Source organism: Ornithorhynchus anatinus, chromosome 4 (assembly GCF_004115215.2).
Source record: "Ornithorhynchus anatinus isolate Pmale09 chromosome 4, mOrnAna1.pri.v4, whole genome shotgun sequence".
Classification (NCBI taxonomy): domain Eukaryota; kingdom Metazoa; phylum Chordata; class Mammalia; order Monotremata; family Ornithorhynchidae; genus Ornithorhynchus; species Ornithorhynchus anatinus.
Window position 1 is genome coordinate 31,210,082 of NC_041731.1, and position 24,123 is coordinate 31,234,204.

The window sequence follows — 24,123 nt, forward strand, 5'->3', positions numbered from 1 at the left end:
AGAAATAGACTGAAAAGGATTTGCCAGAGAGATGAAGGGAGAATCAGAAGGACTGGGACAGAAAATCTACTTGGGTAGGGTTTGCAGGAGGATGGAGTGGTATACACTATAGAAGACAGCTAAGGGGTCGATGAGGATTAGAAGAGAATACAGCCTGGGGAGAAGGAGGTCATTGGTAACCTCAGTGAGAGTGGCTTAGGTAGAGTGAATAAGATAGGAAACAGATTTTAAAGGGTCAAGAAGGGAGGTGGTGGAGCACTAAGGAGTTAGGACAGGAATGATGGGGCAAAAGTTGGATGGTGCAGTGGGCTCACGAGAGAATTTTTTTTTAAATGATATCTGTTAAGGGCTTACTATGTGTCAGACCCTGTATTAAACACTGAGATAGATGCAACCTAATCAGGTTGGACACAATCCATATCCCACATGGGGCTCACGGTTCCAATGCCTGTATTAGAGATGAGGTAACCGAAGCACGGAGAAGTGAAGTTACTTGCCCAAGGACACAGAGAATAATAATAATAATAATAATGTTGGTTTTTGTTAAGTGCTTACTATGTGCCGAGCACTGTTCTTAGCGCTGGGGTAGACACAGGGGAATCAGGTTGTCCCACGTGGGGCTCACAGTCTTCATCCCCATTTAACAGATGAGGTAACTGAGGCACCGAGAAGTTAAGTGACTTGCCCAAAGTCACACAGCTGATAAGTGGCTGAGCCAGTGGAGCCAAAATTAGAACCCAGGTCCTTCTAACTTCCTGGCCCATGCTCTATCCTCTAGGCCATGCTGCTTCTCATAGGACAGGGATGATGGAATATGTCTGAGGGAAAAAGGGGAGGAGGCCTTTAGAGAGTGAGTGGTTGAAGATGGCATAGAGGGAGGGAAAAAAGGTGGGCAAACCCATTTAAAGAAGGTGAGAAGGAATGGAGCCAGAGGTGCAGAAGGAGGTGGTAGGTTTTGAAAGCAGTTGGGACATCTCCTCTTGAGAGGTGGCTGAGAAGGATGAGAGATCAGGCTTTGGATCTGGTCGTAGGGGGCAGTGCCAGGGGTTTGAGGGAGTTTATGCCTGATGATTTCAATTCTGTTAGCCAAGAAGTTGGCAATATCACAGGTGGGACAGGGGAGCCCCAAGAGTTCAGGAGGGAGTTAAAAATATTGTGGATTCCCTGGGAAGCAAGAGAACAAGGGTCAATGGGAACACAGCCATGGACAAAGAGTAAACATAAAGAAACAAATATGGAAAATCCAAAGCAGGTGAAATGTCATTAAAAAATCAGAGACAAACACGTTAGCAACATCTTTGAAAATCAACCTTTGCCAGGGAAAAACTTCAGTATGAAACAACTAAAATTTTTTCTTTAAATATTAACAAATTCAAATGGCAGGTTGAGTTTCCCAACACTTTCCCACCTGTTATTTTAATCTTTTGCCTTTCAGTGTAGACAATGGTGGAGGCAGAGAATGGTGTCTAACAACTCTGTTGAACTATACTCTCCTAAGTGCATAGCACAATGCTCTACGCATAAAAAGTGTTCAACAAATACCACTGATTGACTAATTATAACAGAATGGATATATGGGTTTTCTGGAAGGAAAGATGGACTTCAACTTGATATTGTCATTTTTCATATGCACTCTTTATTTATGAGTAACATGTAGCAACTCCCGCAGCTAGTAATATATAATTTCCTGGATACGTTCCATTCCATTTATCTATGTACAGCCCCCTAGAATCTTTGAAGCAGGGTACTTACTTCAGAAGCAAATGCAAAGTAGGCCACAAGAAGTAGTATGGTCTAGTGGAAACTGCACAGACCTGGGAGTCAGAAGGACCTGGATTCTAATCCCAGCTCTGCCTATTTGTCTATGTGACCTTGGGTAAGTGACTTCATGTCTCTGTGCCTCGCTTACCTCATCTGCAAAATGGGAGTTATGATTTTAAGCCCCACATGGGACTTAGACTGTGTCCAACCTGATTAGCTTGTATCTACCCCCGCACTTAGTACAGTGTGCGGCACACAGTAAGTGCTTAACAAATATCATTAAAAAAATTACTGAATTGTTCTTATATTGTTTGACTTGTGCCTGACTCCTCCACAGTAAATTGCAAATATTTTGAGGACTATCAACTCCTACTTCAAAAAAAGCTTGTGGCTGTGAGAACTGGGTTCTAGTCCTGGCTCTGCTATTGGTCTGTAGTGTGTGCCCTTGGCCAAGTCACTTATCCTCTACCTACCTCACAGGAATGTACCTGATTAGCTTGTTTCTATCTCAGTGCTTAGTACAATGCCTGGCATGGAGTAGCGCTTAACAAATACCACCACCATTATTATTATTATCTGTTCCACAGAGTGCCTAGCACATTCAGTGTGCCCCAGCCATAATGACCAACCAGAAACATAACGGCATTCTTAGAAGTCTGTAGAGTGATATTTCTTGAGGCCTGTCTGATTCTGACATTAATTTAGTTATACACCAAATCTAGAAAGAACGCACTAAGGGTCGCTTCATCTCTTTCTTCACCAGGTAGGAAAAACATTTTTTGGCCTGAAAAGAAGTCACCCCTCGTATTGGTTGGAAAGAGAAACACGGATTAGAGTTTCTTCCAGGGATGTGTGTGTGTGTGTGTGTGTGTGTGTGTGTGTGTGTGTGGTAGTGGGGGACAAGGCTGCTTTTGTGGGAACAAGAGTCTTTCTGTTCTAGTCAGAGCTCATGAGTGTGGGTTTTAAAGGCTCTCAAAAATGCAGATGAATATGACACCAGAAACAAACCATGAATATGCAATTGGGAATTGTGGGAATAAGTAACAGGCTACTCAAATGGCAGGGAACTTGAATTAGCAAGTCCTAATCAGGGGAAGACTGTAATGTCCTTTCTCCAAATTTAGAGGAATTATTAGTCCTGGTGGTATTTACTAAGTAGCTACTGTGTGTAGAAGTATACTATAAGCAAAAGACTCTGCCCCTGCTGCTGAAGAATTTACAATCTAATGGGGAAAACAAACAGGCTTAAATTATTTACAAATAGTTGAAGTAGAGGACAAACAAGGACATTACAGATAGTAGCACAAATATGAAAGAATGAAAGTACTAAAAGATTAATTGAATACATACATATACATACACAAATTTTGAGGATAGGCATAACTTTTGGGGTAACATGACATCGTGTGTAGGTAATCAGTCTGGAAAGGCATCTTGGAGGAGTTGGAATTTTAGAAGCCAGGACTAAAACCCAGGTCCTTCTGATTACCTGGGCTGGGCTCTATCAACTAGGCCATGCTGCTTCTCAGGATAATACTAGAAATGTTGAACAAAACATTATGGGGGTGGGAAAATCAGTAAGCCTAGTGGTTATAGCACCGGCCTGGGAGTCAGAAGGACCTGGGTTCTAATTCTAGCTCTACCACTTGTCTGTTGGGTGACCCCGGGCAAATCACTACCATTCTCTGGGCCTCAGTTCCCTCATCTGTAAAATGGGGATTAAGATTGTGAGTCCCTCATGGGACATGGACTGTGTCCAACCTGATTAGCTTGTATCTACCCCAGCAATTAGTACAATGCCTGGCAAAGATTGAGCGATTGACAAATACCATAATAAATAAACTAGAAGAAGTGGGGCACAATGTGGCACTCTGTGCCAGGGCAGAATTTGTTCTGCTACCAGCTGTAGAATGAAGCCCCCACCAAACAAATGAACTGACAATCAAGAAAGATAGTCCTGGGGTTGAAGCTAGCACCTGTAAGGTGCTCAATCCTAAGAATATTGTTTCAACAACACAGCTGATTAATTCAGCTCTCTGTAGAGTCTGACTGGCTGGATATTTGAGTTTATCAGGGAGTAAGCTGAGGAAGATACTGGTTTTGACAAATGAATTCAATTTACAACTGTACTGGGTTCAGCTCTCTGATTTCCTCCTAACAGATCCTCCTCAAACTTTCTGATCTGATCGTTCCCAACACACGTCACATGGAAACCCAGGACAAGCGGGGTACTTGGAACCAGTCAAGCAAGGAAAGTCAGTGAGATGACTTCAGTGGAGGGGGCTGGGCTACACAATATGTAGGCAGTAAATGGGGGGAACACAGTCAACTTCACTTCCTTGGGGCTTGTAGTACATACACTGCTGTCATGTCAGCCAGCACAAGAGCTGGGAACTCTCAATGTGCACGAAATGGTATATTTCCACCAAACTGGTCATTTGAAAGGGTGCTAAATCAAAGTTTAAAAACCGAGACAAGGAGAACGGTTGAAGAACAGAAAATGGGCTCTGAAAGTTTCACCCCGGACTGGTCACAGCTAGATAAAATGAGTCATGGGGGAGAAGTCTCCATAGAGACCGAGGGCAACAATCGATTCAAAGTAACGCCTTTGATTTGTAGCGAGAGAGTCCATTCACTGTGACAGCACGTCAGGTCAATGTTCACTTCGAGATCACGGCTGTGCCCGCGGATTTTTTTTTTCCCATTCAGTTGTCTGGAGCAGATGTCGGGTTAATAATTGGTAGCCAGGACTTGGGAGGTGGCCACTGAAAGAGAGAGGATGCTCTCAAACCAGGGGTGTTTAAAGAAGTTTACAAGCTAGCTGCGATGCACTGGGCATGCTCTGTTTGTCCTTAGCTCTGGCCCTCCTGGCCTTTCCCCTAATCAGATCTTTTCCCGCTGGCTATTCACTTTCCAATCTTCATCTGCAGTTTGTTCTGCCTTCAGCTCGGGGTATTGTCTGGTATGATGTGCTTGAAATGTTTTCTTTGACTTAAACCATAGCTCTCAGGCCTAAGAAACCTCATGCTTGCAGATTCCCGTGACTAAAAACATCCTCAATATTGGAGCATAGACCTACAAATGGCATTTAATTATGGGTGTTGGAAGAGGAGGATTAAGGAAACCAAGGAACTCTTTAAAAGTGGGAGAAAGTCATTTAGATATACCTTTGTGCCATTTCCCCCTAAACAAAGGGCTAAGTGGATTTCATGAGATTGACGAATGACCTAAAGAAAGCTTTAATCAACTGTCAGTCCAATTACCCATGAACTCTTGTTCAGTGTGACTGAGGAATTTTATTAAGATCTTCCAGGATTAGGCAAGTGCATAAATGGAAGGTTATTCAAATAGCAGTCACTTCATGGTAGCAAGAGGGATTTCAAGAGGCCTAGATCTATTCTGCTCCTGGACTCCTTAGCAAAATGCTCTGTAAAAAGTATCAAAAGTCTGGCATGGATTTTGTCATATTTGACTATTGACTAAAAAACTAAAAAAAATTTAGAAGCTTCTTAATTGGTAAAACCTTGCCCTTTGCATTAAATATCTCAATGGCCAACCTCAGCACTTTTTCTTATGATATTTGTTAAGTGCTTACTATGTGCCAGGCACTATACTAAAGCACTGGGGTAGATACAAGCTAATCAGTTTGGACACAGTCCTTGTCCCACAAAGGGCTCACAATCTTAATCCCCATTTTATAGATGAGGTAACAGAGGCACAAAGAAGTTAATAGACTTGCCCAAGGTCCCAAAGCAGACAAGTGGAGGAGCTGGGACTAGAACCCATGTCCTTCTGACTCCCAGGCCCATGCTTTATCTTTATCTTTACATGATGCTTCTCAGTGTGGCCTAGTATAAATACATTTATAAAGGTATTTATATATATATATAGTATTCTATAGGTATACTATAAGTATAATATTTATGTGTACTTATTTGTGCTTTCAATTATTTGTTCAGTTATTTCAACATGATGTGTCTGTACAACTGCCTCTCATGGTGAAATGTTGCTTCAAGTGTCTTGCTACTCATCTGCTCCCAGTAAAGAAAAGATTCCTCAGCCTCAATCCTACCCCTTAAACTACTACCTTGTTCTTCCTCCTGCTCCCATTATTTATAAATAATTTTGTCATGATCTCTCCAATTAGATTTAAATGTCTTGAAGGTAGGGAAAATGTTTTGCTTCTATGATACTTTCCCAAGTGGTTAGTACAGTGCTTTACATGCTCAATAAATACCGACTGATTAAAGGCCATAAGCTAGTAACCAAGTAGGGTTTACAGAAGAAAAAACTGAGGGGGCGGGAGGTTAGGGGGGAAATGGTCTCATTATTCCCTTCATAGTCTTTATTTGGAACAGGCCTCAACTAATGCACTGTGACATTCCCTTAGACCTGCTTTGATCAAGCCAACCTGGAAAGCGAGACACACATTTACACATTTTCCCTTCTCAGGACTGCTCATTTGTCTTTCTAGCCGGTAGCAGTAGTAAAGACCCAACTTCTGTGCTTCAGACATGACCTAATTTTGCTTTCCTATACCTGAAGGTCATCCCCATCTGGGCTCATAATCCTGCTGGAGCCAACTATGTTGTAATAATCATCATTTCCCCACATCTGACATCTCAATTGTTTCGGTTCCTTTATTTCTATTATTAATAATAATAATGATAATTGTGGTATTTGTTAAGCACATACTATGTGCCAGGCACTATACTAAAGTGCTGGGGTAGATACAAGCAAATCGGGTTGGACATAATCCCTGTACCACACAGGTTCACAGTCTCAATCCCCATTTTACAGGTGAGGTAACTGAGGCCTGGAGAAGTGAAGTGACTTGCCCAAGGTCACAGAGCAGACAAGTGGCAGAGCCAGGATTAGAACCTGTGACCTTCTGACCCCCAGGCCCGTGCTCTATCCACTACACTCTGTCTGATCAGACTAGTGAATCTACCCGGCCTTAAAAAGGTGTGTCGCTCATAATAACCATTAATAAATACAAGGAATAAAGGCTGATTCTTTAAATTAAATATTAAAAATCATATGTTTATATTAATGCTTGTCTCCCCCTCTAGACTATACGTTCATCGCAGGCAGGAAACGTGTCTGCTAACTCTGTTGTAATGTACTCTCCTAAGTGCTAACTTAGTAAGACGTCTTGCACATAGTAAGCACCCAATAAATATCACCTATTGACTGACTTTAGGAGCTGACCAACTCCTCAATACAGAAAGGCCAGATGGTGGTGTTAGGGTTGGCCTTCAAGGTGAAATATTGCCCCAAGTCCCTCACCGCTTGACAACCCAGCTGGGAAACATGGCATTTCTGCAACCCTAACCAACAGAGAAAGGAAGGGGAAAAAAAAAAATGAAAAATTTCTCAGCCTCAATCCCACCCATTGAAACAAGTGGACATGTGGGTGGCTATGTGTGGAGGTGGTCAGCTGGAAGAGCAGAAAGGATTCTTGTGCCACCCCCTTCTCCATCCAAGCCACATCCAGCTTCATGATCCAACCTCTACCCACGCAGGATAGCCCGAGCACAAATCACAAAAAGGCCAAGGAAATGTGAAAGGGCAGTTTCATTCCTTCCTTAGGGAAGACGAATGGAGGAGTTGGAGAGAATCAGATCCGTGGGTTTCTCTGATAGAGAAAAGTTGGTCAACTTAGTGAGAACTAGACCAAGTGTCGGGAGACATTTTATTCTTTTTCCAGTTGCATTGCAGTCTTCTTGGGCAACCTTGGGCAAGATCCTTAGCTTCTCTATTACCTTCCCTTTGCCCCATCTTGGCATCTACCTATTACCCAACAGTGTGGGATGATGAAATTCTTGAGGCTCATTAGAAAAAAACCTATGAAGTCAAAAAAGTCATTACTAGGTGGAATACTGGAATAAGTGGGAAACAAACTACCTCTCACACAGGGTCTGAATATGCTGAAAAGATAACAGTCCAGTAAGCCATCAGAGACCTAATCTGACGCCGAATAGGCTTTGATCCCCCAGAGCCCATTACCTGTGTCTGGTTCCAAAGTTTTCTTCTCCTTTCTTTAAAAAAATATTTTAAATCTTTAAAAAGCACACTCATTCTGAGGCCAGAGAGTCTACTCTCTCCCAATCTGGCAACCCAGCTGACCCCAGAGATCTTCTTTCTCAGGTTACTCCCAACCCATAGTAAGGCAAGATGATTCTGCAATTCTATTTTGGACTTAGCTCACCTCCTGAAATCCCCTCCTACACTCTAATCAGTTTTCCTAAACTGACTGGTCCTATTTGCCTGTTCATTCTAGAATTCTTCTCCCTTCTTTCAAAGATTTACTGAAGGCCCATCTCCTACAAAACTCCTTCCCTGTATAAGTCCTCCCTTCCTCTTCTCCCACTCTCTTCTGTGTCACCTTGACTTGTTTCCTTTGCTCTTCCCGCCTCATAGCCCCACAGCACTTATGTACGTATTTATATTAATTAATTTATTTATATTAATGTCTGTCTCCCCCCCTTAGACTGAGAGCTCACTATGGGCAGGGAATGTGCCTGATTATTGTTGTTACTCTCCCAAGCACCTAGTACAGGGCTCAACATGCAGTAAGCGTTCAATAAATATGATTAAATGAATGAATTTCTGCAACTCAGGTCTGCAGTTCTGTATCTTTGGTTCCACTGTCACTTCTCAATTTAAAATCTACTTCATTGCAATTAAAGGTTTGAAGCTAGTTCATGGAGCAGCAGAGATTTAACTGTTAGGTGACCTGATTTGGGGGTAATTAAACAATGGTTTGGGGGCAGGGCCAGGAAATGTGGCTGAAAGAGCAGAAAAGTTGGAGCTGAGAAAGGGGAATAAAGAGACAAGCTAAACAGAGCCTGGTCACCTTAACTAGGGTCAAATGAATAGGATCCCAGGATCAAAGAATCTTCCTCCCATCTTCTCCCTCTTCCTTTCTCCCTCCTCCCACCCCATGTAACCTCTCCTGTAGGCTGACTGTACATTATACTAGCCGACCTTTCTCTTCTAAAAGTCCAGTCTGGAACTCTCTCTCCCATTATATCTGACAGATCATTCCATTCCCTATCTTCAAAGCCCTTCTGAAATTCCATCTCATCCAGGAGGCCCTCCATGATTAACTTCAGATCTCCCCCTAAATCCCCCAACTGCCATTTCAGCACTTCCATACCCCACACAGGCAAATCACACTCTCTATACTCTATTACTTCTTCCTAACTGGAATTGATTTTATTTTTTGCCTGCCCCACTACATTGCAAGTTCCTTGAGGGCAGGGATCACAACTCCTAAATCTGTTATACTAACCAAAAAAGCAAATGCTCTGCCATAGTAAGTGTTCAAAAAATACTACTGATTATTAGAACTTTTGGGTCCTACTTGTGCAAAAAGAACCTAAAAGAAAAGTTAGGAAAGACATAACTATCAGGACTTTCCCACTAAACCCAGATCCCTAGTCAACTTATTTCAGGTTCATATGGTCTGGGCTCTGTTAACTCTAAGTACATATCTTTTAAAAAAAATAATTAAAGAATTACTTTGGAAAGATCAGCCTCACCCAACTGAATTTTACTGACCCAAAGAAGAAATCCTGTTAATGGGAAGGTATCAGAAAGCTTCAAACCAAACAATCCAAATAGTATTTATTGCAGACCTATGTGCAGAGCACTGTACTAAGTGCTTGGGCGACTACAATAGTAGTCCCAATAGTAGACCCAACCCCTGCCTAAAGGATCTTACAATCTAGCAGAGGAGGCAGACACACAAAATATGTTGTAGACAGGAAGAAGGAGAAATAGATGAGTAGATGAGTAAGTGTTTAAGTAACAGGGCACATATGATAATATGTAAAGAACTACCTATGGATTTTAGTAATCAAGGGTGTAGTTGATGCAGAAATGCTGAGGTGGCAAGTAGGGAGTTAGAGCCTACAGGAGAAGAGAAAATTAACCAGGGGAGGCTTCTTGGAGGAGATGAGATTCAGAAGGGCTTTGAAGGCGGGAAGAGCTATGGTACAGTAGATTTGGAGGGGAAGGGAGTGCCAGCACGGGGGTAGGTATGGGCAAGGGGGCCACACAAAGTAGGTTAGTTCCACAACACTCAGACACAAACAATACTGTTGGAATGGGGCACCTCCTATGGATGAGAATTCTCAAAAGCAAGACCATGGAAATTCAAGGTTCTTCCACAACTTATGAGGGGTCAGATGCTGCTGTGGCTAACAGAGAGGAAACCAAGGCTGGTAAGGAAGTGGGGCTGAAGGAGAATACTTATGGTGTTTGTTAAATGTTTACTATGTATCTAGCACTGTTCTAAGGGCTGGGGGTAGATACAAGTTAATCGGGTTGGATAGAGTCCCTGTCCTACACTCCTTGTGCCTGGCTCACAGTCTAAATAGGAGGAAGAACAGTCATCAAATCCCCATTTTTCAGAGGAGGAAACTGAGGCACAGAAAAGTTAAGCAACTTGCCCAAGGTCACACAGCAGGCAACTGACAGTACTGGGATTGGAAGCCAGGTCCTCTGATGCTCAGGCCTGTGCTCCTTCCACTAGGGCATGCTGCTTAGTAGAAATAAGGAACAGAACCTGCAGGGACTATTCTGTTTATAAAAGACCCTAAGATACAGGTTATTTAGGAAAAACAGAGGCGAGAAGAAGATTAGAGGCCTCCCCCTACTAGGCCCTCATTTCCTCTTCTCCCAATTCCCTTTTGTATCACTGCTGCACTTGGATTTCCACCCTTCATTCACCCCTTCCTCATCCCCACAGTACTTAGGTACATATCCATAATTAATTATTTATATTAATGTCTGTCTTCCCCTCTAGACTGCACACTCGTTGTGGGCAGGGAGTGTGTCTACCTACTCTGTTATTTTGCACTCTCCCAATCAGTGCTCAATAAATATAATTATAAATATATATAATTATAAATATATAAATAATAAATATAATTGATTGACTACAAAGGCCTGGGGACAGATGAAAGGTACAGAAAGGACGTCAACAGTGGAGGAGGGGAAAGGAGAGCTAAGTAAAAAAATAAACAAAAGGTATTTTAAAGGCATAGTTGGAGGAAAGGCCTGAAGACAGAATGACTCAGGGGTTAAGCAACATGCTGGAAACTCAAGTACCGAATGCGCCGCCGATTCTGTGGCATCTGGCATCATTTCCGGTTCCACCTCTCGTTATCAGGCTTTTCCCAAAGCTCCTGCATGAAAAGGTCCACCCTGTTCCCAATGGCCACAGGCTGATCTTCCTGCTGCGGTTGTTTCCCAGGGAGTCCTCCGCTGCGTTACGTCACCTAAGGCTGCATTTTGCCCCACCTTCTGCCCTGCTTGCTTATGCTCCCCACTTCAGCTCACTACACAACAACCGCTTGGATGTACTGCAGTCACTCATTCCCCACCTGCAACTCTTCCCAGAAAAATCCACGATGCAATGGACATTGCTCCTAGACTGTAACCACACTGTGGGCAGGGAATGTGTCTAGCAACCCTGTTATATGTACTTTCTCAAACACTTCATACAGTGCTCTGCACACAGTAAGCACTCAAATATGATTGATCAATTGACTGATTGTTTCCATTCTGGTACACAGACTTTGTTCCAAGACCTCACTGTTTGTGGTCTTTGCAGGGAGTTCTCCAAAAATATGGGAATTGTGCTCTTGAAGAACCACATGTAATGGGAAAGCCATATTTTGGTAACCAGAGATTCATCATCATCATCGGTGGCATTTGAACACGATGTATGCAGAGCTCTGTACTAAGCACTTGGGAGGGTATAATTCAACAGAGTTGGTAGATGCGTTCCCTGCCCAAAATGAGCTTACAGTTTAGAGGGGATTAATTATTTACATTAATGTCTGTCTCCCCCTCCAGACTTGGAGCTCACTGTGGGCAGGGAATGTGTCTGTTTATTGTTATATTGTACTTTCCCGAGTGTTTAGTTCAGTGTTTTGCACACAATAAGTGCTCAATAAACATGACAATTAATGAATGAAAGGTTGAATGGTATTTAGCACCTTTGTAGTCTTTCCCAGTGCTTAGCAGGGTGTTCTCCACATATTAAGTGCCTAATAAATATTACTACAAGTAGGTAGGAGGCTTAAAGACACCATCATTACTAACATGTTCCCTCATTGTGGGTGCAGAACATGTCTGCTAACTCTGTTGTACTGTATTCTCCCAGCACTTAGTACAGTGCTCTGTACCTAATAAGTACTCAATAAATACCACTGACTCATACAAATTCCTCTGTTACTGCTATATCCAACACTAACAGAATGTTTTTCACCCTGGCCACTCACAGTAATTTTAATGAACTGAATACTCTCAAGTTGCCAAAACACAAAGTTTCAAACAGGAAAGGGGAGGCTTAGAAGCATAGTATCATCACACCTTGACAAACACCTCACACACTTCTTGCTCCATCAAACCTATTTGTGCCAGCCTGCAGGCTATGTTAGGCCCAAACGGATTCACGCTGTGGGAAGAATGTTACCTAATTCTTCCATCACGTTCTGTTTAAATTGTGCAACAAAAACACGTGCTGTGGCAGAACTGGGTGTACGATGAAACTGTGTAAAGCACATAGATAGGATTGACCAATTGACTCAGATTGAGATAGGTTTGGGTCTTGCTACCACAAACATGGCTCTTTGGGGTGTATAAAATGCCTCACTGGCACAGCTTTCAGACCCCCCCTGGACAGGCTGAACTTCTGATTTAAATCAATCAGTGATATTTATTGAGCACTTACCGAATGCAGAACACCATACTAAGCACTTGGGAGAGTACAACACAACAGAGAAAGTAAACACGTTCCCTGACCAAAAGGAGCTTACAGTCTAGATGGGGAGAGAGACACTAAAATAATCAATCATATTTATTGAGTTCTTAATGTACAAAGCACTGGGGAGAGTACAACATAACAGAATAGGGAGACATGTTTTCTGCCCACAATGAGTTTATACTCTAGAGGGATAAATTAAATTATGGATAAATAAACCTCTACAGATAATGAAATAAAGTATAGATATGTACGTAAGTGCTCTGGGGCTGGGGTCGGGGTGAGTATCAGATGCTGACAGGGTACATGTTCAAGTGCGGAGGGGAAATGAGGGTTTAGTCAGGGATAGACCTCTTATTAATGAGGATTTGGAAGTGGGTGACTCAGACTTGACAGAGAAAGCGGATCCAGAGCTGAAGTAAAGGAAAGCATCGAGGGGGACATTCCCTGACCCTCCAGCTGCATGAAGCATCAGGCAGTAGCAAGATTACTGAGGCAGCCAGAAGCTTTCCAACAGGCTGATTCTGTCAGTCACGTTCAGAGAGGCAGTCTAAAAGCAGTATGGGGGGCACAACCTCAGAAATGGCAGTGCGGCTTTGAAGTGACATGTCCCATCCTAGAGCTGATGACTCAGAAATCATGACATGAAGCAAGCAATCAAGCAAGAGTTTATGGAGGAGCAGAATAACAGGAGATCCTGGCTCTGCCATTTGTCTGCTGTGTGACCTAGGGCAAGTTAGTTTACTTATCTGTTCCCTCACCTGTAAAATGGTGATTAAGATTGTGAGCTTCATGTGGGACATGGACTGTTTCTAACCTGATGATCTTGTATTCATTCATTCAATCAAATTTATTGAGTGCTTACTGTATACAGAGCACTGTACTAAGCGCTTAGGAGAGCACAATGCAACAATAAACAGATATGTTCCCTGTCCACAATAAGCTTACAGTGTGGAGGTCGAGCTTATAGTCTAGTTTATCTACCCTAGCACTTGGTACAGAGCCTGACACAGAGTAAATCCTAAACAAATACCATAAAAAACAATCTAGGTACTCTTCCATAAACTAGCATATTCTACAGTGATTCAGTGGTCTTTAGTCTTCACCTGAGAGTCTTCTTAGGTCCGGGCTTTTGTACAGAACCCAGAGCTCATTGCACTTCAATCGCTCTCAGGGTGCATCAGCCAGCTGAGTGCTGTCATACTAAAAAGAGGCATCTTTCTTCACCCTATGTAGCCATTCAGGCCCGAGAAGGATAGTGCCAACCTTTTTGACATAACTACATGCCAATCCATCCAGGTCCCATCTACCCCTTAGATATCCAATGGCTCAAATCTCTACCCAAAGGCTCTCACATCTGAGCAGGGTAGGCAAGTTGAGAGCATAGGCAAGGCCCAAATGGTTAATTACAATTAAAGGGTGAGGAAACTGGAAGCTGAGCTATAGATTACCATGTTTTTCCAAGTTAACTCTTGAATATCTGCAGGCCCGCTAACTGAACAGTCGATTATATGTTCCAGGGGAGCTGTTTTCCCACTGTCACTCCTCGGGTTCCCCAGCAAGGATACAGTTGGCTGCAGAAACACCACCTTTCCCAACAAGGCCAGAGTTTGGCAACCTGTACTCAGCCAGGCTTGTTCTAGGAGGCTCCATGCACTGCATGGAGGCTTGCTCTGATGAAAATGGCCCTGTACTTTTGCTCCAATGTTCTATCTGCTTCTGTTCTCAAGGCACAAAGAGTAAAATTTTTAAAACAAAAAAAGAAAAGAAGTTTGCTCCCAGGTGTCCTGCTGCCTTAATCCCCAACCCCCTGCTTGGGTTGTTCAGCTGGGGACTGTGGAGACCACTCCCAAGAGTGAAAGAGAAGCAGTCGGAAAAACCTTAAATATACAGCTCCCTCTATACCAATCCCCCTCCCCTGCCATGTAGGCTTGGTGAGGTGCCGTCACGTAGTGGGAGGACAATAACACAGATAAGAAACCCACGAGAGAAGCGTCCCACACACAGCTGAAGGAGAACGAACCTGAACGCCCCCTCCCACCGGCCAAACCACATTCCCAACAAAAGAAATCCCAAGAGCACGGCTAACAACAAAAATGCCACAGCAGGGCAGAGAGAGGGAAAAAAAGAGCAAGATGACAAAGAAGCAACTGTTACGGGGTATTACCCTTTCAAAAGAGAAGCAGCATGGCATAGTGGATAGAACACGGGCCAGGGACTCAGAAGGTCATGGGTTTTAATCCCAGCTCTGCCAATTGTCTGCTGTGTGACCATGGGCAAGTCACTTCACTTCTTTGTGCCTCAGTTACCTCACCTGTAAAATGGGGATTGAGACTGTGAGCACCAAGGGGACAGGGACTGTATCAACCCAATTTGCTTGTATCCACCCCAGTGCTTAGTACAGTGCCTTGCACAGAGTAAGCACTTAACAAATATCATAATTATAAAAGAAACCATCTGATGTAGAGAGTGATTGAGACAGGGCACATGAGACTGTGTGCCCTGAACCTCTCCCACTCTCCCTAGCTCCACCTGTTAGGTGGTGTAAGGCGTGGGGCCCTGTGAGAGAAGCAGAAAGATAAATGACAGGGAGAGTGCCATGCTTAACTCTATTTTCCCTCTAACCATCTGCTCCTTGGCCTGCATCGCGTGCAGGGTTCCCTCTCTGTGGGTGGGTGTTAAACAATGTCAGCCAAAGAAACACACAGTCCCTCTACCTCACTATCCTCCTTTGGCCACAAGGTTCCACTTCCCCAGTTGGAAAGCCAGGCCCATTCCTGCGGGTCTCGAGCCTTGCTCTCAGTCCTTCCACAGGAAAATCCTCCCATCTCATCCTGGGATATCAATGGGAGGAAGGATCCAGGTCCTGACCACTCTAAGATGAATTGGGCCAACACTGTAAGTTAGGTGGGAAGAACCAAATAATCCTGTTTAGGACACTTTGCCCACATCCTCCCTCTGGCCTGGAACTCCCTTCCCCTCCATATACACTAGATCACTACTCTCCCCACCTTCATGGCCTTACTGAGGTCACATCTCTTCCCAGGGGCATTCCCCAATTAAGCCCACATTTCCTTGACTCTCTCTCCCTTCTGCATCACCTGTGCACTTGGATTTTTACTTTTTATGCACTTGGTAGTCATCCCACCCTCATTCCCAAAGCATTTATGTACATATTTGTAATTCATTTATTTATATTAATGTGTGTCTCCCCATCTGCCCTGTAAACTCCTGAGGGCAAGGAACAAGTCTACCAACTCGGTTTTACTGTTATATTGAATTGAGGACACAGTAAGTTCTCAATAAATACCACCAATTGATGAATACTGAATTACATTCAAATGTGGGTTCCAAAGGAAAATAGGAATTAGTACTGGGTTATCCTCCCCCGATGCTAGCCCAGAGAATGGAGTGCACTTTCAAGTGAATTGGGTTCAGAGGCAGCTTTTTTTTTAAATGGCATTTGTTAAGCACTTACTATGTGCCAGATACTGTACTAAACACTGGGGTAGATACAAACTAATCGGGTTGTACCCAATTCATGTCCCACATGGGGCTCACACTCTAAATCCCCATTTTACAGATGAGTGAAGTGAGGCTCAGAGGAGTGAAGTGGCCTTGCCCAAGGTCAAACAGCAAAAGAGCCAGGATTAGAACCTGGGGCCTTCTGACTTCCAGGCCTGTGCTCTGTCCACTAGGTCACCCTGCTTCCCAACAAGGAAGCTCTTGTTCCCACTGGGAGGGAAACTTGGGAATGGTCAGTCTTGAAGCAACTTTCTTTCAAATGATGCTTTAAAGAGGGCTTGAGGAAGAAATGTGGATTCAGCCATCTTGGTGTCCAGGTCCTTGTGCTTACCTGCTGCAGAGGGAACTGACAGCTCCCTGGGAGCTGCAGTTGCAAGGCAGACAGTGCCCCTGGGGCTGGTCCCGGTAAAACTCCTCCTCACAGGTTTCGCAGTGCAGCCCCGTGTAGCCCTGGTGACACGTACACTGTCCTGTGGTTTGGTTACACTGAGTCACATTCAGGCTTCCGACAAGGCTGCAGTTGCACATGAACTCTGCGAAGGAAAGAAAAAAAAGGTTGAGGGGGTGTGCTTCAGTTACAACTGTAAAATGAGGTTTAAGACCACGAGCCCCTCTGGAGACCTGGACTGTGTCCGACCTGATTTGCTTGTAACTACCCCAGTGCTGAAGACAGTGCCCGGAGCATAGTAAGCGCTTAATTACCATTAAAATAAAAACTGTCATTCAAAAGCAAGGATCTGATGCTTCACCGTAACAGCTAGCACCTTTCCATGTGGCTGTTTCACTAAGCGCAGAGTATTAACTCTGCCCCTGCAATCTCTTCCCTCTTCCCAACCCCCAAATCTCCTCTGCAACAAAATCATCAGTGTCTTTGGGGCAGAACAGTGTATCAGATTCTGTAGAGAACTATGAAAAATAAAACAGGGCCTCTGCCGTCCAGGAGTTTACAATCGGCTCATTGTGGAGAGGAAATGTGTCTACCAACTCTATTGCTGCACTGCCCACAGTAAGCACTCAGTTAATACCACTGATTGATCGATCGATCTCAGTCTCTCTGGCTATCACTCTACACGGTCTATTTCCATGGAATGAAGGCTCCTAAGGGCAGAACCGGGATTAATCTACAGATTGTGGACAGCACTTGGTACGGTTCCGTTGCTGAACACCCATTAAATCTTAAATAACCTCACTGTAGAGCTGCAGAAGCTTCGGCACAGGGAGGTGAACTACAGTGATTCTCAGTAAGTTAGTGCCAGAGCTGGGACCAGACCCCTTGAAGCTTCTAGTCTTTGTTGTTTCTTTAATAGTTTGTGAATGAACACAAACATGTATGGACACACAAATATGCGCAAATGCGTCTAGTCACATGAGTTTGACGTTACAGCCAGGGATGTGCAATTATGCCTCGTATATCAATCGATCCATCGGTGGTGTTTCTGAGCAATTCCTGTGCGGAGGACCCTGTACTAAGCACTTAGAGTATAATACAAGTCTGGGAGTCTCCTTGGGAGATCTGCGTCTTGAACTCAGGGAACTGAGAGACACACACCTGCAGGTTCTGAAGTTCTGGCCCTGGAAGGAGATTCCTTTAGGAGCTGGATTAATAATATTGATAATATCCCCTTGCCATATTCATTCACGGCCACTTCACTTTTTTTTTTTAAATGGCCTATGTGCATACATGTCCTTCTAGACTGTAAGCTTGTTATGGGCAGGCAACGTGACTGCTAACGGTGTTGTATTGTACTCTCCCAAGTGTTTAGTATGGTGCTCTGCATATAGTAAAAACTCAATAAATACATTTGATCGATCTGCATATCTCTCCACGTCTGTTCACCCCAATACAGCGTGGCACCTTGTATAAAGCAAAGTTTCAGGCCGGCAGCAGGGGGAGGCTTCTGCAAAACTCTGGCCATGAGCAGGAGCTGTGGAAGCTGTTGAAGCGGTATGAGAAACAACGTGGCAGAGTGGATAGACCACGGATCAGGGAACAAGAAAGTCATGGGTTCTAATCCTGGCTCTGCCATTTGTCTGTTGTGTGGCCTCGGGCAAGTCACTTCACTTGTCTGTGCCTCAGTTACCTCATCTGTAAAATGGGGATTGAGATCATGGGACCCCCATGGCTAGGGACTGTGTCCAACCCAATTTGCTTGTAACCACCCCAGAGCTTAGTACAGTGCCTGAAACATAGAAAGTGCTTAACAAATACCACCATTATTATTATTATGATTAGCACTCACTGTGACTTCATCTGGGCCTTTTGGACTCTGAGCCATGGCAAGACCGGAACTCTGTCCTCCTGGCCACACTACCCTAATTGCTCTTTTTGTTATGTTGTGTATCTATCCTTGTCTTAGTCTTGCATTATTTTAGTGTCTTTATTGTTTCTTCTCTCCTTATGTGCTTGCCCCCAATCCCCTAACACAACTTTATTCTTAGATCATGAACCCCTTCATTAGGCAGCAAGCTCCTTGAGATCAGCAACTGGGTCTAACAACTGCACCATCCTCTCCCAAAAGCTTAGTACAGTGCTCTGCACCCAGCAAACGCTCAATAAATACTAATGATTAAAGATCAGTGTCCAATTCTTAACCTTAACCTTACGCAGGAGGTGCGTAACTAAAACCATTACAACGACACCTACCCGACATGACTGCAACAAAACACTGCTGGTACTTATGCCCATCACTTTGAGGAACCTGGGGCTTCCCTAAACAAATCTCAGTTTCTACGTGCTCATGATTCCGCTTCCTCCTTCCTTCACCAGAGGAAAGCAGGTTTGGTGTAAGGTGTCATGGGAAGCTTTGGCTTTCCACTGAAGCTAGCCAAATCCTAAATGGCATTATTCCAGATGGGAACCATGTAACAGCAGAGGCTGATGGGGGAAGAAAGCTAAAGGCCAGGAATGGGGGAGGGGTCTCTTTCCTGTTTCCCTCTCATCCACAATTGACAGCATTTCATTTTGAGCGTGGGGCAAAGTTCTTTCAGGCTGGGGTGGGAGGGGGCTTGGGAGGAGCAAGTAGGCTTTAAAGAGTTAATGGGCCAGGTACGCAAATTTGGGGGTCTTTTCAGCCCTGCCCGGAAACACTCAGTTCTCGTTGGAGATTTGGGATACTTTCCCAGTTCCTCAGTACAATGCTCTAGCACATAGTAAGTGCTCAGTAAATACCACTGATGATGAAGGCTAGGAGCCCAAGCGAAAGAGTGGGGCGTGAAAACAACATCTTTGCTCCACTAATGGAAATCTACCAGCAGTGTCCTGTCACCCTGACTTGGGTTGGTGGTGTTCGTGTTCCACCCCTATTTAAAGAGGAAGTCAGAGGTAGTGGTGAAGCTAAGTTTAGCATATTAAACCCAAACGCATGCTCTTAAATGCACACACAAACACCGAAAGGCAAAAATCCAGGGACAGAGTAGTACATGAACACAAAGAAACAACAGAATTACTCACGATAGACTATTGGTTATTTTTAAATGTAAGCTCTGTCTGAAATTGCAAAATTTTCTTCTTAATGGTGAAAAGAAAAATCTGAGGCCCAAAACCTAACACTCAATTTTCCCACTGATTCAATGATTCAAGACAATTTCTCACTTACACCTGTCTTCCAAGAAAGCAAATGTGTATCAGTTGAGATTTTTCTGTATTTTCAGGATCAAGATGAAATTGTGAATATTTAATACTTGAGATCTATTGCACAATGAGCAGAAATGCCTATGGCAAGCTAGTTCTTGGGTTCACATTGAACTAATGTTTAACACCATAAGGCTGGAGAACATCATCTAAATACATTTGATTTTGAAATAAAAATTTCTTTTCCATACATCTGAACAGTCAGACCATACATTTCTTTCACTGAAAGTATTGGTTTTGCTGATTTTCTTTCCATCTTGAAAGTGTTTGCTTTTATCCTTCTAGTAAAAGTCAACTTTAGGCTTCAGAGAGTTATTATTTCAAGTGTGTCAAGTGGTATATACAGTGCAGAACACTGGATTAGTCTTTGTGGGAATTACAGAGACAGTAGACCACACAGTCCTTGCTCTCCAGAAGTTTACAGTCTAATTAGGATAGGAATGAATATATTCAAAGGTAACAAAGAACACATAAAATACAAACTATAGAAACATTTAAAAAGGATTGAGAAGAACTCAAAAGAAACAATCCCACCTACATAAAAAGGGAATTAGAGTGATGGGAATATCTGGTGCTGGGAGAGAGTTTCAATCTGGGAAGGTTTCATGGAGGAGGGGAGAGTGGGGGTGTTCCTGATGCAAATTCATATAAACATTTGGACATTCAGAGTCACCCAAACATTTGCAGAAGTATTTACTTGGCAACATCCTGCAGCAGTTTCCCATAAAGCCCTACAGACATTTCTGAAATGCTAAGACTGCCCACAACCAGTAAGTGAGAAGCAGCGTGGCCTCGTCCATAAAGCACGGGCCTAGGAATCAAAAGGTCCTAAATTCTAATCCCGGTTCTTCCACTTGTCTGCTGGGGGACTTTGCACAAGTCACTTAGCTTCTCTGTGCCTCAGTTACCTCATCTGTAAAATGGGATAAGAGTGTAAGCCCCATGTGGGACAGGGACCAACCCGATTAGCTTGTATCTACCCCAGCACTTAGTAAACCCTTAAACCCCATAAAAAAAAAAAAACCCACGGGTCAGCAATCAGTGGTTGCAAGCTTAATGGGTAGAGAGAAAACCATCCTCTACAAGGCATAAGTAATATATGTGGGGGGCATTTCACTAATGAATCTTTAATGGCATACAATTACAATTTGAAAAAAGATGCTGCCTTTGATCACTCTCTTCCAAATAACTGGGGGAAGATAGCTGTAATCTGTAATCACATCTCCTCCAAGAGGCCTTCCCCTACTAAACCCTCATTTCCCCTACTTCCTTCTCCCTTCTGCGTGACATATGCACTTGGATCTGTTCCCTTTAAGCACTTGTTATTCACCTCACCCTCATTCCCACAGCACTTATGGACATATCCTTAATGTATTTTAATATCTGTCTCTCCCTCTAGATTGCAAGCTCCTTGTGGGCAGGGATAGCATTTACCAACTCTGTTGTACTGTATTCTCCCAAGTGCTTAGTACAGTGCTCTGCAGAGTAGGCACTCATTAAATACCAATCACTGACTGATCGATTGTAGCTTCACAGAGCTACCTTTAAAATAAGGTTTCTTCCTGCCCTAAGATAGTCAAGATTCAAAGTTCAATTTGCCAAACCAGAACAAATCATACCAGGGTTCCCAACTCCAGGCATCAGTCCTGGAGTCCTGGACTCTCGTTCAGTTGCTCACTGGTATTTCTGAGGCCTTGCGGAGGCAACCCACTGTACAAGCCCTGGCCCAGAACACCAGGAAGCAACAATGAGACTTAGTTCCTAATTCTCAAGGGGTTCCTAACCTGCTGAGGGCGGTGGGTTGCTGGGAGAGTGGTGAAGGCCTCCCCACCCCCTGCACCAGAACTCAACCTTCTCCCAGGGGGAGAAAGTATGAATGCCAGATTAACTGCTGGCATTGAGCCCTTGAAATGATTTTTATTTGATCGTCCGCGTCTGCTGGTCTCCCCTGTTGAACGGTCAGGTCCTCGAGGGCAGAGGCCAGGTCTCTCTGGCTTCTCTGTTCCCAAGCACATAATATGGGGCTCTGTAAACAGTAGAAGCTCAATCAATACCACCGTTGATTTCAAGGCTGTTACTGAACCTGTGGGAGGTTGCAAGGCCAATCAGAGGCCCATGTCACTTTCCAGGCTGTGCCCTAGCTATCAATTAAGCGATCATATTTACTGAGCACTTACTGGGTGCACAGCACTCTACTAATCGCTTTGGAGAGTACTATAGAACAATGTAACAGACACACTCCCTGCCCAAAATGAGTTTAGAGATTATCCATCAACCTTCCTTCCACAATTTGGATTACTATTACCAAATCAATCCATAGCATTTATTGAGCATTTATTGTGTGCAGAGCACATAACTAAGTGTTTGAAACACCTGGCCATGAAATTCTGTTTGAAACAGTGGGCCATGATGTCTCCTTGATAAACCTGCAAATTTTCAGATCCTTATCTTTTAGGGGGTGGGGGTGGATGTGGCTTGTAGTTTTGCAGTAAACAAACAGATTTGCTGGCCTGAAAACCTGCCAAAGGAAATTTCATGATTACTTCTTTCCCCAGCCAAGGTAGAACAGAATTCTGAGTCACTTGATGGTTCAGTGGATTCAGGGTTCTCTCCATCTTATCTGCTTTCCTCCTCTGCTTGCACTCTTTGCTCCTCCCATGCCAACCACTTTTTAGTACCCCACTTTCCTCTTGCCAATCTCTGACCCCTTGCTCAGATTGTCCCCAGAGCTCGGAATTCCCCTCCAAACCTGCCACCACCCTCCCTATTGTCCAAGCCCTCCTTAAATCTCAGCTTCTTCAACAATACTTTCTGGACAAATGATCAGTACCCCCATTTTTTACGGTATTTGTTAAGCACTTACTTGGCGCCAGGCACTGTACTAAGTGCTGGGGTAGATACAAGTTAATCCAGTTGGACACAGTCCATGTCCCACAAGGGGCTCATAGTCTTAATCCCCATTTTACAGATGAGGTAACTGAGGCACAGAGAGGCTAAGTGACTTGCCCAAGGTCACACAACAGATAAGTGAGGAAGTCAGGGTTAGAACCCAGATCCTTCTGACTCTGAGGACCATGTCCTATCCACTAGGGCATGCTGCTTCTCATCACCCTTTAGCTGCCTCTTGCACTTACGAATCTGTGTCTGTCCTCTGTAATTGTATACACAATGCACATTCATACATTCAATTTGATTTATTCAGTTATCACTTGCTTGTGAACGTGACAAATATCTATCTCCCCCATTAGAGTATAAGTTTTTGGAGGGAAGGAAATGTTTTTTACACTTCTGTTATACTTCCCAAGTCCACAGTACAGTGTATTGCATTCAGGAGGCATTCGATAAATACCATCACTACTCTGAAACCAGATGGATTTACTTCCTGGCCCGGCTAAACCAATTCAATCCCATGTTAAGACTTGGTGAACTGGCAAGACTTAGCCCAACTGAAAGACCTAAGGCTAATGGGCCTATAATCGGACTGAGTATTTCATTCCATTATGCCAACATTATTCCATCCAGGAAACTGAAGCTATGTCCCAAAGGGTGACTTCAGATTAGCCGCTTTAAATGCTTCCAAACTTTCTTCTTTCCAGAAAAGCACTGATAAACCTGTCACAGCACAGAACTGCCTTAGCTATTTTATTTCAATAGCGGTTTCTGAACATGTAGGGAGCCTACTTGGGGAAATGAGGGGCAGGAATGGGTTGGATGGCTAAAATGAACCTTACTGCAACTACATTGTTTTGTTGAGGGCAGAGGGTGGCCTTCCACCAAGGGCTATACATTCACATAGCCTCCACTACTTTGAGCACCACAAGGATGCCGGTAAGATGATGGATAATTTCTCTGAGAGTGACAGTTGCACTGCAATTCACAGGCAACCCTTGCAGATGGTGGAAATCCAGAACAGAAGATTGACATCCACATCTGTGGTTGTCTACACACCCAAATTTTTCTTCTTCATGCTTTACAACCACTCTGAAAGTAGGTACTCTTATCAGTCTTCTCCTTAGGAGCATTTTGAGCTAATACTCCTTGATTGTCCAGCCAAAGGTTAAGCCAAATCCTGGCGATGTCTATCATCAGGCTTAGGGAGGATGCTAAATGCTTGCTCTAAACATGGCAACCCGTCGGTGACCTTGCTACCCAGAGCTGCCCCAATTGGACCATTCCTTTCAGCACTCCTAGTGCTCAGCTACTTTGGGCAAAAAAATTGGTGGTCTATGATACAGAGTCCCTGCAGTGGTTCAGGGTGCCCTAGGCATTTCCTGTCTCTACCTAGATGTCCTGCCGACACCTTAAACTAAACATGTCCAAAACTGAACTCCTTTATCTTCCCACCCAAATCATGTTCTCTCTCTGTCTTTCCCATCCCTGTAGACAACACCACTATATTCCCTATCTCACAAGCCCCATAATTTTG

General features: G+C 43.8%; 1 protein-coding gene across 1 annotated transcript in view; it reads right to left on the reverse strand.

Annotated features, from left to right (window-relative positions):
* Positions 1-24,123, reverse strand: part of MEGF9 (multiple EGF like domains 9) — a 117,591-nt gene that overhangs the window by 37,995 nt on the left and 55,473 nt on the right. The window contains exon 2 of the mRNA XM_029062719.2: positions 16,398-16,599. Coding sequence (XP_028918552.1) covers positions 16,398-16,599 — 202 coding nt within the window. The remainder of the gene's footprint in view (positions 1-16,397; positions 16,600-24,123) is intronic.